The 13180-nt window shown below is 43.7% G+C and overlaps 1 protein-coding gene across 2 annotated transcripts in view; it reads left to right on the top strand.

The window, feature by feature from the left end:
• Positions 1-12821, top strand: part of LOC106568467 (calpain 3a, (p94)) — a 43235-nt gene extending 30414 nt beyond the window's left edge. The window contains exons 15-21 of one of the 2 annotated variants that reach the window (XM_045705619.2): positions 167-224; positions 871-935; positions 7583-7651; positions 7787-7865; positions 8971-9087; positions 9488-9546; positions 12363-12821. In XM_045705619.2, coding sequence (XP_045561575.1) covers positions 167-224; positions 871-935; positions 7583-7651; positions 7787-7865; positions 8971-9087; positions 9488-9546; positions 12363-12389 — 474 coding nt within the window. In that variant the 3' untranslated portion in view covers positions 12390-12821. The remainder of the gene's footprint in view (positions 1-166; positions 225-870; positions 936-7582; positions 7652-7786; positions 7866-8970; positions 9088-9487; positions 9547-12362) is intronic. The other variant, XM_014139972.3, reaches the window with a different exon arrangement.
• Positions 12822-13180: the final 359 nt, after the last annotated feature.

The following is a 13180-nucleotide window of genomic DNA, read 5'->3' as shown; positions in this document are numbered from 1 at the left end:
TTCAAACGAGATACTGAGTTGTTCAAATTAGATTTGTTTTTCCCCCTTGGGCTTCAGGGCTTCCGTAGATTAACACAAAAAATGAATTCCAGTTTAACATTAAAATGTAAAATTCCCGTCAGATGATCTCCATGTGTCCTTCCTCCCACTGTCTCCTCTCTCACAGGAAATGGAAATAACCGCCAACGAGCTGAAGAATGTCCTCAACAGTATCGTCTCCAAACGTAAGACTAAAACTACAGTTTATTACAGTCTCCTTCTGTATATTCTCTCTCTCTCTCTCTCTCTCTCTCTCTCTCTCTCTCTCTCTCTCTCTCTCTCTCTCTCTCTCTCTGTCTCTCTCTCTCTCTCTCTCTCTCTCTCTCTCACAGATACATATAGAAGTCCTCTATGTCCTGAATCTCTCTCTCTCTCTCTCTCTCTCTCTCTCTCTCTCTCTCTCTCTCTCACACACACAGATACATATAGAAGTCTTCCATGTCCTGAATCTCTCTCTCTCTCTCTCTCTCTCTCTGTCTCTGTCTCTGTCTCTCTCTCTCTCTCTCTCTCTCTCTCTCTCACAGATACATATAGAAGTCTTCCATGTCCTGAATATCTCTCTCTCTCTCTCTCTCTCTCTCTCTCTCTCTCTCTCTCTCTCTCTCTCTCTCTCTCTCTCTCTCTCTCTCTCTCTCACACAGATACATATAGAAGTCTTCTTCTATGTTGGTATTCTCCCATTAATCACCTACAGCATTGTTTCCCAGCCCTCAACTGGGTCCACCTGCGACCACTGATAGTCCACAGTTTTGTTCTAGCCCTGCACACCAGATTAAAATAAGTAATGGTTTGTTGGTCATTTTGTTAATCCTCTCTTTCTCTCTCCAACAGATAAGGACCTAAACACGGAGGGTTTTAGCCTGGAGAGCTGCAGGAGTATGATCTCTCTCATGGACGTATCCTCTGTATCTGTGTTGTCTGTAGATAGAACACAACCTGCAGAGACCCTCCCAGGTCAGGTTGTGTTGTCTGTAGATAGAGACCCTCCCAGGTTGTGTTGTCTGTAGATAGAGATCCTCCCAGGTTGTGTTGTCTGTAGATAGAGACCCTCCCAGGTTGTGTTGTCTGTAGATAGACACCCTCCCAGGTTGTGTTGTCTGTAGATAGAGACACTCCCAGGTTGTGTTGTCTGTAGATAGAGACCCTCCCAGGTCAGGTTGTGTTGTCTGTAGATAGAGATCCTCCCAGGTTGTGTTGTCTGTAGATAGAGACACTCCCAGGTTGTGTTGTCTGTAGATAGAGACCCTCCCAGGTTGTGTTGTCTGTAGATAGAGACCCTCCCAGGTTGTGTTGTCTGTAGATAGAGATCCTCCCAGGTTGTGTTGTCTGTAGATAGAGACCCTCCCAGGTTGTGTTGTCTGTAGATAGACACCCTCCCAGGTTGTGTTGTCTGTAGATAGAGACACTCCCAGGTTGTGTTGTCTGTAGATAGAGACCCTCCCAGGTCAGGTTGTGTTGTCTGTAGACAGAGACCCTCCCAGGTCAGGTTGTGTTGTCTGTAGATAGAGACTCTCCCAGGTTGTGTTGTCTGTAGATAGAGACCCTCCCAGGTTGTGTTGTCTGTAGATAGTGACCCTCCCAGGTTGTGTTGTCTGTAGATAGAGACCCTCCCAGGTTGTGTTGTCTGTAGATAGAGACACTCCCAGGTTGTGTTGTCTGTAGATAGAGACCCTCCCAGGTTGTGTTGTCTGTAGATAGAGACCCTCCCAGGTTGTGTTGTCTGTAGATAGAGATCCTCCCAGGTTGTGTTGTCTGTAGATAGTGACCCTCCCAGGTTGTGTTGTCTGTAGATAGAGACCCTCCCAGGTTGTGTTGTCTGTAGATAGAGACCCTCCCAGGTTGTGTTGTCTGTAGATAGACACCCTCCCAGGTCAGGTTGTGTTGTCTGTAGATAGAGACCCTCCCAGGTCAGGTTGTGTTGTCTGTAGATAGAGACTCTCCCAGGTTGTGTTGTCTGTAGATAGAGACCCTCCCAGGTTGTGTTGTCTGTAGATAGAGACCCTCCCAGATTGTGTTGTCTGTAGATAGACACCCTCCCAGGTCAGGTTGTGTTGTCTGTAGATAGAGATCCTCCCAGGTTGTGTTGTCTGTAGATAGTGACCCTCCCAGGTTGTGTTGTCTGTAGATAGAGACCCTCCCAGGTTGTGTTGTCTGTAGATAGAGACCCTCCCAGGTTGTGTTGTCTGTAGATAGAGACCCTCCCAGGTTGTGTTGTCTGTAGATAGAGACACTCCCAGGTTGTGTTGTCTGTAGATAGAGACCCTCCCAGATTGTGTTGTCTGTAGATAGAGACCCTCCCAGGTCAGGTTGTGTTGTCTGTAGATAGAGACCCTCCCAGGTTGTGTTGTCTGTAGATAGAGATCCTCCCAGGTCAGGTTGTGTTGTCTGTAGATAGAGACCCTCCCAGGTTGTGTTGTCTGTAGATAGAGACCCTCCCAGGTTGTGTTGTCTGTAGATAGAGACCCTCCCAGGTTGTGTTGTCTGTAGATAGAGACCCTCCCAGGTCAGGTTGTGTTGTCTGTAGATAGACACCCTCCCAGGTCAGGTTGTGTTGTCTGTAGACAGAGCCCCTCCCAGGCTCGTCAGGACACCAATATCTTTCACAATTTTGTTGTAGCCCTGAACTAGCTCACCTAATTCCAGTGGTGTAAAGTACTTAAGTAAAAATACTTTAAAGTACTACTTAAGTCGTTTTTGGGGATTTCTGAACTTTACTATTTATATTTTTGACAACTTTTACGTTTACTTCACTACATTCCTAAAGAAAATGATGTACTTTTTACTCCTTGCATTTTCCCTGACACCCAAAAGTACTCATTATATTTTGAATGCTTAGCAGGACAGGAAATGGTCCAATTCACACACATTGTACTTTTTGATACTTAAAGATATTTTAGCAATTACATTTACTTTTTGATACTTAAGTATATTTTAAACCAAATACTTTTACTCAAATAGTATTTTACTAGGTGACTTCCACTTTTACTTGAGTCATTTTCTATTAATAACAAATCTTTACTTTCACTCAAGTATGACAGTTGGGTACTTTTTTCCACCACTGCCTAATTTACTTAGTCAAGGTATGATGATTAGCTGGCAATATATAATAAGCCATTTAGCAGACTCCTTGATCCAAAGGGTGTTACAGAAAATAACTAATGTATTAACCAGGGTTCGTGAGCTAAGGGAGTGTAGAAACAGGTTAATCTGAGCTAAGGGAGTGTAGAAACAGGTTAATCTGAGCTAAGGGAGTGTAGAAACAGGTTAATCTGAGCTAAGGGAGTATAGAAACAGGTTAATCTGAGCTAAGGGAGTGTAGAAACAGGTTAATCTGAGCTAAGGGAGTGTAGAAACAGGTTAATCTGAGCTAAGGGAGTATAGAAACAGGTTAATCTGAGCTAAGGGAGTGTAGAAACAGGTTAATCTGAGCTAAGGGAGTGTAGAAACAGGTTAATCTGAGCTAAGGGAGTATAGAAACAGGTTAATCTGAGCTAAGGGAGTGTAGAAACAGGTTAATCTGAGCTAAGGGAGTATAGAAACAGGTTAATATGAGTTAAGGGAGTATAGAAACAGCTTAATATGAGTTAAGGGAGTGTAGAAACAGGTTAATCTGAGCTAAGGGAGTGTAGAAACAGGTTAATCTGAGCTAAGGGAGTGTAGAAACAGGTTAATCTGAGCTAAGGGAGTGTAGAAACAGGTTAATCTGAGCTAAGGGAGTATAGAAACAGGTTAATCTGAGTTTAGGGAGTGTAGAAACAGGTTAATCTGAGCTAAGGGAGTGTAGAAACAGGTTAATCTGAGCTAAGGGAGTATAGAAACAGGTTAATCTGAGTTTAGGGAGTGTAGAAACAGGTTAATCTGAGCTAAGGGAGTGTAGAAACAGGTTAATCTGAGCTAAGGGAGTATAGAAACAGGTTAATCTGAGTTTAGGGAGTGTAGAAACAGGTTAATCTGAGCTAAGGGAGTGTAGAAACAGGTTAATCTGAGCTAAGGGAGTGTAGAAACAGGTTAATCTGAGCTAAGGGAGTGTCGTAACGTTGTATTGATTTAATGTGACGACTGCTGCTCGTCGAATGATTAACGATTTATAACTACGTGTTTAAATGAATCAGGTAATTATTAACTCATTAACCGGGGGGCACCATGGAAAAATTGGTTTTATTGAGTTTATTTCCCAAATTAACTCAAAGAATATCAGAATATCGATTTTACAACAGTCGCTAATCAATCAATATCCTCTACAGTCTCATTTGGAATGTCGCATAATCCGGGAATCTGCACAAACCCGAGTCCCACCAATGAGTCCGTACCACACCAATTGAGTTGATTATTTATTTGCTAACAAGCTAAAATGATAATATAAGATACACAAATACAGAGTCTAGGTGTCACGGTTGTCGTAAGGAGAAGTGGACCAAAGTGCAGTGTGTGTGTCGTTCCACATTTGATTTATACTGTGAAACTATGCGATACATAAACTAAAGAACGAAAAAACAACAAACCGTGACGCAGAGTTGAAACATACACTGACTCAAAAACAATCTCCCACAAACACAGGTGGGAAAAACCCCTACTTAAGTATGATCTCCAATTAGAGACAACGAGGACCAGCTGCCTCTAATTGGAGATCATCCCAAACAAAACCCCAACATAGAAATACAAAACTAGAACATGACAACATAGAAAAACTAAACTAGAAAACCCCCGTCACGCCCTGACCTACTCTACTATAGAAAAATAACAGCTTTCTATGGTCAGGACATGACACTAGGCTATTGATTAGAATTTAATACAACGAAACAGGTCCCTAGTGGGCCAACACAATATGACAGGTGTTACAGAAAATGGGGATTTAAAAGAGAGAGAGAGAAAGAGGGAAAAGCACACCTGGGTACATTTGTAAACTAGGCCTAACCTTGCCCCGGACTGCCGTCTCTTATGGGTCAGAATATAATGATGTAATTACGTGTCGAAGGTCTCCGACGGGGTGTCTCTTCGTGGACGAGTTTCTGCTTCTCTGATGGCGCTCTTCTCTGGTTACAGGGTGTAACTCTCTGGTTGTCCTCATGATGTCAGCGTCCTTTTGGCTTAGTGGTCTGTTTCCTCGCCCTTGTTCCGTAAGGGGTCTTTTGAGAACAGCCAGCGCTGTAGCTCAGGGCTCACAGCGTTACGTTAAACGGACGTTAAACGGGTGTCCTGACTCCCTGTCGTCACTAAAGATCACATTGCACTTATCGTAAGAGTAGGGGTGTTAACCCCGGTGTCCTGGATAAATTCCCTATCTGGCCCTCAGACCATCACGGCCACCTAATCATCCCCAGCTTCCAATTGGTTCATTCATCCCCCCCTCCTCTCCCCTGTAACTATTCCCCAGGTCGTTGCTGTAAATGAAAACGTGTTCTCAGTCAACTTACTGGTAAAATAACGGTAAAATAAAACATTTAAAAAACAACAACGTAGGAATGAAAGCAGTGTAGACACACAATTCGATGGAGAGTGGTGACCGTGTGGTCCTGCTTGAATTCCCCCTTTTAGACGCAGCTACTCATCCGTAGCATAGATAGATAAAATGTCCCTTTGTCTTCGTGTTGCGTTTTGAGGTTGCTGACCACTCAGACCTTGGCTGCAGCTCAGGGTCACTTAGTCTGATATGTTAATTCTTAACTCATATGTTTTATACCCTCGGGTCAGAAATGGGCGTTTCCGCCTTCAGGGCAATTCTCTGGGCGTAACAAGTTACGAGGCTAGTTACGAGGCTGGAGGTCTGGATGTAACTAGTTACGAGGCTGGAGGTCTGGATTTAACTAGTTATGAGGCTGGAGGTCTGGGTTTAACTAGTTACGAGGCAGGAGGTCTGGGTTTAACTAGTTAAGAGGCTGGAGGTCTGGATTTAACTAGTTATGAGGCTGGAGGTCTGGATTTAACTAGTTAAGAGGCTGGGAGGTCTGGATTTAACTAGTTAAGAGGCTGGAGGTCTGGATTTAACTAGTTATGAGGCTGGAGGTCTGGATTTAACTAGTTAAGAGGCTGGGAGGTCTGGATTTAACTAGTTATGAGGCTGGAGGTCTGGATTTAACTAGTTAAGAGGCTGGAGGTCTGGATTTAACTAGTTATGAGGCTGGAGGTCTGGATTTAACTAGTTAAGAGGCTGGAGGTCTGGATTTAACTAGTTACGAGGCCATAGGTCTGGATTTAACTAGTTATGAGGCTGGAGGTCTGGATTTAACTAGTTAAGAGGCTGGAGGTCTGGATTTAACTAGTTACGAGGCTGGAGGTCTGGATTTAACTAGTTAGGAGGCTGGAGGTCTGGATTTAACTAGTTATGAGGCTGGAGGTCTGGATTTAACTAGTTAGGGCTGGAGCGGACAGGGGCTGGAGGTCTGGATTTAACTAGTTAAGAGGCTGGAGGTCTGGATTTAACTAGTTAAGAGGCTGGAGGTCTGGATTTAACTAGTTATGAGGCCGGGAGGTCTGGATTTAACTAGTTAAGAGGCCGGAGGTCTGGATTTAACTAGTTACGAGGCTGGGAGGTCTGGATTTAACTAGTTAAGAGGCTGGAGGTCTGGATTTAACTAGTTAAGAGGCTGGAGGTCTGGATTTAACTAGTTACGAGGCTGGAGGTCTGGGTTTAACTAGTTAAGAGGCTAGTTAAGAGGCTGGAGGTCTGGATTTAACTAGTTATGAGGCTGGAGGTCTGGATTTAACTAGTTACGAGGCAGGAGGTCTGGATTTAACTAGTTATGAGGCTGGAGGTCTGGATTTAACTAGTTAAGAGGCTGGAGGTCTGGATTTAACTAGTTAAGAGGCTGGAGGTCTGGATTTAACCAGTTATGAGGCTGGAGGTCTGGGTTTAACTAGTTACTGGAGGTCTGGATTTAACTAGTTAAGAGGCTGGAGGTCTGGGTTTAACTAGTTATGAGGGAGGTCTGGATTTAACTAGTTATGAGGCTGGAGGTCTGGATTTTACTCAGATCCAATTTAGACAAATAACTTCACATTTCATCTTTACCAAAACATTCTCTTTGATCTGGACATTTTCTACACAACGTACAATGTATAAACATCAAGCACATATTAGGAAAACTCTTTAAAGTTACAATGTTTTCGTTATAACGTTGTCCTTTAACTTTTAATAACATAACAAAAAACGACATTAATTTTCATATTTCATCTATCGTCAGTACCACCATTGCGGCTGACAAAACCCCTTGTCCCAAAGTCCATTTATTGCATTTTAATGTTCTGAGGCCGATTCTCCATAATGAGAGGACAAAGGAATTTTGTCTGCTGCCTTAGTTTTACAATGGGCGTGAGGTGTCATAAACCTCACATATACCTCTCCATCTCTTCCCCTCTGCTGGGTGTGAGAGATCTCTCTGTAGGATTGCGGTCCACGGTAACCTGACCCGAACAGGCCAGTCATGGCAGGAGTGTAGAAACAGCTTATTTTTTTTTTTCTAAGCTAAGTGACTGTTTGTTGAAATGGTTGATTTTGAGTTCCCATGTGTCGCCCGTCATTGTTGTCTTAACTGCAGCTGTCTAGATGGACGGGACTGGCAGACTCAACCTGCAGGAGTTCAGACATCTCTGGAACAAGATCAAGCAGTGGCAGGTGACAATGCTGTTCTTCTACCTCTTAAGAATGTTAGGTTTTCCCCCTTTATCTCTCACTCCTTTTATTTAAACTCCCAAATGTCACCGTAGACATAGTCAGATGTATAGATTTACATCCGCTCTGTTTCTTTAGGGAATCTTCCAACAGTATAACTCGGATCAGGCTGGTAGCATCAACAGCTACGAGATGAGAAATGCTGTCAACGATGCAGGTAAGAGCATCTTTAGTTGTGTTTACCAGGTTTATTAAATAGAATAAAATTGTCAGGTGGATTGGATCCCCGTCTCAGCAACTACAAGGAGATGGAAAGATGTGTTGTTTTGTTTTAAAATGTGCTGTGGCCATGGTAACTGAACACTCCACAGCCTAATGTGTCTCTCCAATATCGCCCATCTCTAACGGTCTTTTGACTGTTCAGTTATGTCTCTCCAATATCTCCCATCTGTAAAGGTATTCTGACTGTTCAGTTATGTGTCTTATGTCTAATATCGCCCATCTCTAACGGTCTTTTGACTGTTCAGTTATGTCTCTCCAATATCTCCCATCTGTAAAGGTATTCTGACTGTTCAGTTATGTGTCTTATGTCTAATATCGCCCATCTCTAACGGTCTTTTGACTGTTCAGTTATGTCTCTCCAATATCTCCCATCTGTAAAGGTATTCTGACTGTTCAGTTATGTGTCTTATGTCTAATATCGCCCATCTCTAACGGTCTTTTGACTGTTCAGTTATGTCTCTCCAATATCTCCCATCTGTAAAGGTATTCTGACTGTTCAGTTATGTGTCTTATGTCTAATATCGCCCATCTCTAACGGTCTTTTGACTGTTCAGTTATGTCTCTCCAATATCTCCCATCTGTAAAGGTATTCTGACTGTTCAGTTATGTGTCTTATGTCTAATATCGCCCATCTCTAACGGTCTTGTCACTGTTCAGTTATGTCTCTCCAATATCTCCCATCTGTAAAGGTATTCTGACTGTTCAGTTATGTGTCTTATGTCTAATATCGCCCATCTCTTAACGGTCTTTTGACTGTTCAGTTATGTCTCTCCAATATCTCCCATCTGTAAAGGTATTCTGACTGTTCAGTTATGTGTCTTATGTCTAATATCGCCCATCTCTAACGGTCTTGTCACTGTTCAGTTATGTCTCTCCAATATCTCCCATCTGTAAAGGTATTCTGACTGTTCAGTTATGTGTCTTATGTCTAATATCGCCCATCTCTAACGGTCTTTTGACTGTTCAGTTATGTCTCTCCAATATCTCCCATCTGTAAAGGTATTCTGACTGTTCAGTTATGTGTCTTATGTCCCGTTCAGGCTTCCGTCTCAACAATCAGCTCTATGACATCATCACCATGCGTTACGCCAACGAGGGCATGAACATCGACTTTGACAGCTTCATCAGCTGTCTGGTCCGGCTCGAAGCCATGTTCAGTAAGTCAAACACAAACACCTCACCTCATCGCTGTATTACACTGGTCCCAGATCTGTTTGTGCTGTCTAGTCCACTCCTGGCCATTGGCATGCAGGTCTGGTTACTGTACACGGTGATGTAAAAAAGGGCTTTATATTTGAGTTGGTTTGATTTATTTGACATTTAAAAACACAACTCATCCACACATGTATTTAAAACACATTTAAAAACACAACTCAGCCACACATGTATTTAAAACACAACTCAACCAGACATGTACACAACACATTCAAAGTAAATGTGGATAACACAACCAAAAGTTAAAAAAAATGTAAAAAAAAATGTATTTCCATTTTGGTTCTCTTAATTATCTAAATCTTTGATTTATTAATTGATTCATTACATGGGGTTTGTTTACAGGGGCATTCCAGGCCTTCGACCAGGATGGAGACGGTACGATCAGACTCAGTGTCTTGGAGGTAAGGATATGAACATAATGAGTAATAACATGTTATTACTACCGGCCTTTGGGCCTGTGTCAACTAAAGATGTTGTTATTGCCCATTGCTTTCAATGGTGCGCTCACGTTCAGCTCGCAGCCTATCCGTAACGGAGCGTTTCGCTGGTGGGTGGGGAGGGGGGAGTACAGGAGTACCCTGTCGACACAGCCCCTTTACTGCATAGGTATAAAAGGACAACAACCGTGTGACCAACCTAACTGACACTACCTATCTATGTTGTGTTACCAAATTCAGCGGTTCTCAAACTTTTTTGGGGGTTCGGGGACCCCTTTCGTGATAGCAAATTCATAACCAGAACACAACTCAAGGGAGATTTAAAAAAAAAAAGCTGTTTTAACTATGATTTCGGCAGTGCATGACCGGACGAACCAAGTCTCGGGCGCTGGGAAGGAACATTTTAAAGGCCCGCCTCTTGGCAATCTGAGAGAAGTTTTCTACACATTTTGTCATGAGGCCGAGATAAAACTTTACGGTTTCAAAGCTTAAATTACATTTATGTTTGAGTAAATACATGTTGGGGAAATACAATAAGTATTGAGTTAAACAATGTATAATTGGTGGAGTACTGTGGATACCAATATCCCTGTGAGTCTCCCAGGCCCATGTTGCCCAGGGTTAAGAATTGACATTGTTGATTACAAAAATATTACATTGAACACTGAACAAAAATATAAATGCAAAATGAAAAGTGTTGGTCCCATGTTTCATGAGCGGAAGTAAAAGATCCCAGAAATTATGAACAAAGCTTATTTATCTCAAATTTTGTGCAAACATTTGTTTACATCCCTGTTAGTGAGCATTTCTCCTTTGCCAAGATAATCCATCCACCTGACAGGTGTGGCATATCAAGAAGCTGATTAAACAGCATGAACATTACACAGGTGCACCTTGTGCTGTGAAAGGCCACTCAAAAATGTGCAGTTTTGTCACACAACGCAATGCCAGAGATGTCTCTGTTGCCAGAGAATGGAATGTTCATTTCTCTACCATAAGCCGCCTCCAACGTTGTTTTAGAGAATTTGGCAGCCCAAACATCCTCACAACAGCAGACCACGTGTAACCACGTCAGCCCAGGACCTCGACATCTGGCTTCTTCACCTGCGGGATCTGAGACCAGCCACCCGGACAGCTGATGAAACTGCGGATTTACACAACTAAAGAATTTCTACACAAACTGTAAGAAACCGTCTCAGGAAAGCTCATCTGCGTGCTTGTTGTCCTCACCAGGGTCTCGACCTGACTGCAGTTTGGAGTCGTAACCGACTTAAATGGGCAAGTGCTCACCTTCGATGGCCACTGGCATGCTCGAGAAGTGTGCTTTTATGGTATTGCCAGGCATAAGCTACGAAAAACGAGCACAATTGCGTTTCATCAATGGCAATTTGAACGCACAGAGATCCCGTGATGAGATCCTGAGGCCCGTTGTCGTGCCGTTCATCCGCCGCCATCACCTCATGTTTCAGCATGATAATGCACAGCCCCCATGTCAACAAGGATCTGCACACAATTCCTGGAAGCTGAAAATGTCCCAGTTCTTCCATGGCCTGCATACTCTCCAGACATGTCAAATTGCCATTGATAAAATGCAATTGTGTTTGTTGACCGTAGCTTATTGCCTGCCCCATACCATAACCCCACCATCACCATGGGGACACTCTGTTCACAACGGTGACATCAGCAAACCACTCGCCCACACAACGCCATACATACTGTTGGCCTTCTGCCCGGTACAGTTTGAAACCGGGATTCATCCGTGAAGAGCACACTTCTCCAGCGTGCCAGTGGCCATCGAAGGTGGAACATTTACCATATTGATGTTGGTTACGATGCCGAACTGCAGTCAGGTCAAGAACCTGACGACGACGACGACGATGGTTTCTGACAGTTTGTGCAGAAATTCATCGGTTATAGGAAACCCACAGTTTCATCAGCTGTCCGGATGGCTGGTCTCAAATGATGAAGAAGATGGATGTGGAGGTCCTGGGCTGGCGTGGTTACACATGGTCTGCTGTTGTGAGGCCGGTTGGTCTGCCAAATTCTAATAAAACGACGTTGGAGGCGGCTTATGGTAGAAATTAACATTAAATTATCTGGCAACAGCTCTGGTGGACATTCCTGCAGTCAGCATGCCAATTGCACGCTATCCTCAAAACTTGTTGCATCGTGTTGTGACAAAACTGCACATTTTAGAGTGGCCTTTTATTGTCCCCCAGCACAAGGTGCACCTGTGTAATGATCATGCTGTTTAATCAGCTTCTTGATATGCCACACCTGTCAGGTGGATGGATTATCTTGGCAAAGGAGAAATGCTCACTAACAGGGATGTAAACACATTTGTGCACAAAATTGTAGAGAAATAAGCTTTTTTGTGAGTATGGAACATTTCTGCAATCTTTCATTTCAGCTCATGTTCCGTTGTATATTTTTGTTCAGTGCATATAGAGATCTGATTTGTTCAGTGTATATAGAGAGAGATCTGATTTGTTCAGTGTATATATAGCGAGATCTGATTTGTTCAGTGTATATAGAGAGAACTGATAATACTCCTCTATGTCTCTCCTCTATGTCTCTCCTCTATGTCCTAACTGATAATACCCCTCTATGTCTCTCCTCTATGTCCTAACTGATAATACCCCTCTATGTCTCTCCTCTATGTCCTAACTGATAATATTCCTCTATGTCTCTCCTCTATGTCCTAACTGATAATACTCCTCTATGTCTCTCCTCTATGTCCTAACTGATAATATTCCCCTCTGTCTCTCCTCTATGTCCAGTGGCTCCAGTTGACCATGTACGCCTAGATTTCCAGAAAGGTCTTCTCAGCCGGTCGGCCTCTCAGGTGACACCCACCCAACGTGAAGAACAGAGGCGAACTACCAGCATTTACCTCAGTCGTGACCGTGCCAGACCGAAGAGCTAACCCTGCCAGTACCACATCCACCACCTTCTTCCTGTTCACCTCACGTCAACCCTCAGTCCTCACAATAGACTGCTACTTACCAGTCCATACTACTCCATCACATCCTTCTCCATCTCTCTCTCTCTCTGATCTACTCCTTCCCCATCTCTCTCTCCCTCTAACCTTCTCCCCCTCTCTCTCCCTCTAACCTTCTCCCCCTCTCTCTCCCTCTAACCTTCTCCCCCTCTTTCTCCCTCTAACCTTCTCCCCCTCTCTCTCCCTCTAACCTTCTCCCCTCTTTCTCCCTCTAACCTTCTCCCCTCTCTCTCCCTCTAACCTTCTCCCCCTCTTTCTCCTCTAACCTTCTCCCATCTCTCTCCCTCTAACCTTCTCCTTCCCTCTCTCTCCCTCTAACCTTCTCCTTCCCTCTCTCTCCCCTCTAACCTTCTCCTTCCCTCTCTCTCCCTCTAACCTTCTCCATCCTCTCTCTCCCTCTAACCTTCTCCCTCCCTCTCTCTCCCTCTAACCTTCTCCTTCCCTCTCTCTCCCTCTAACCTTCTCCTTCCCTCTCGATCTCCCTCTAACCTTCCCTCTCTCTCTCCCTCTAACCTTCTCCATCTCTCTCTCCCTCTAACCTTCTCCTTCCCTCTCTCTCTCCCTCTAACCTTCTCCTTCCCTCTCTCTCCCTCTAAC

The sequence above is a fragment of the Salmo salar genome, chromosome 01 (genome assembly GCF_965601325.2).
Source record: "Salmo salar chromosome 01, fSalSal1, whole genome shotgun sequence".
Classification (NCBI taxonomy): Eukaryota; Metazoa; Chordata; class Actinopteri; order Salmoniformes; family Salmonidae; genus Salmo; species Salmo salar.
This window is presented reverse-complemented; position numbering and strand designations above follow the sequence as displayed.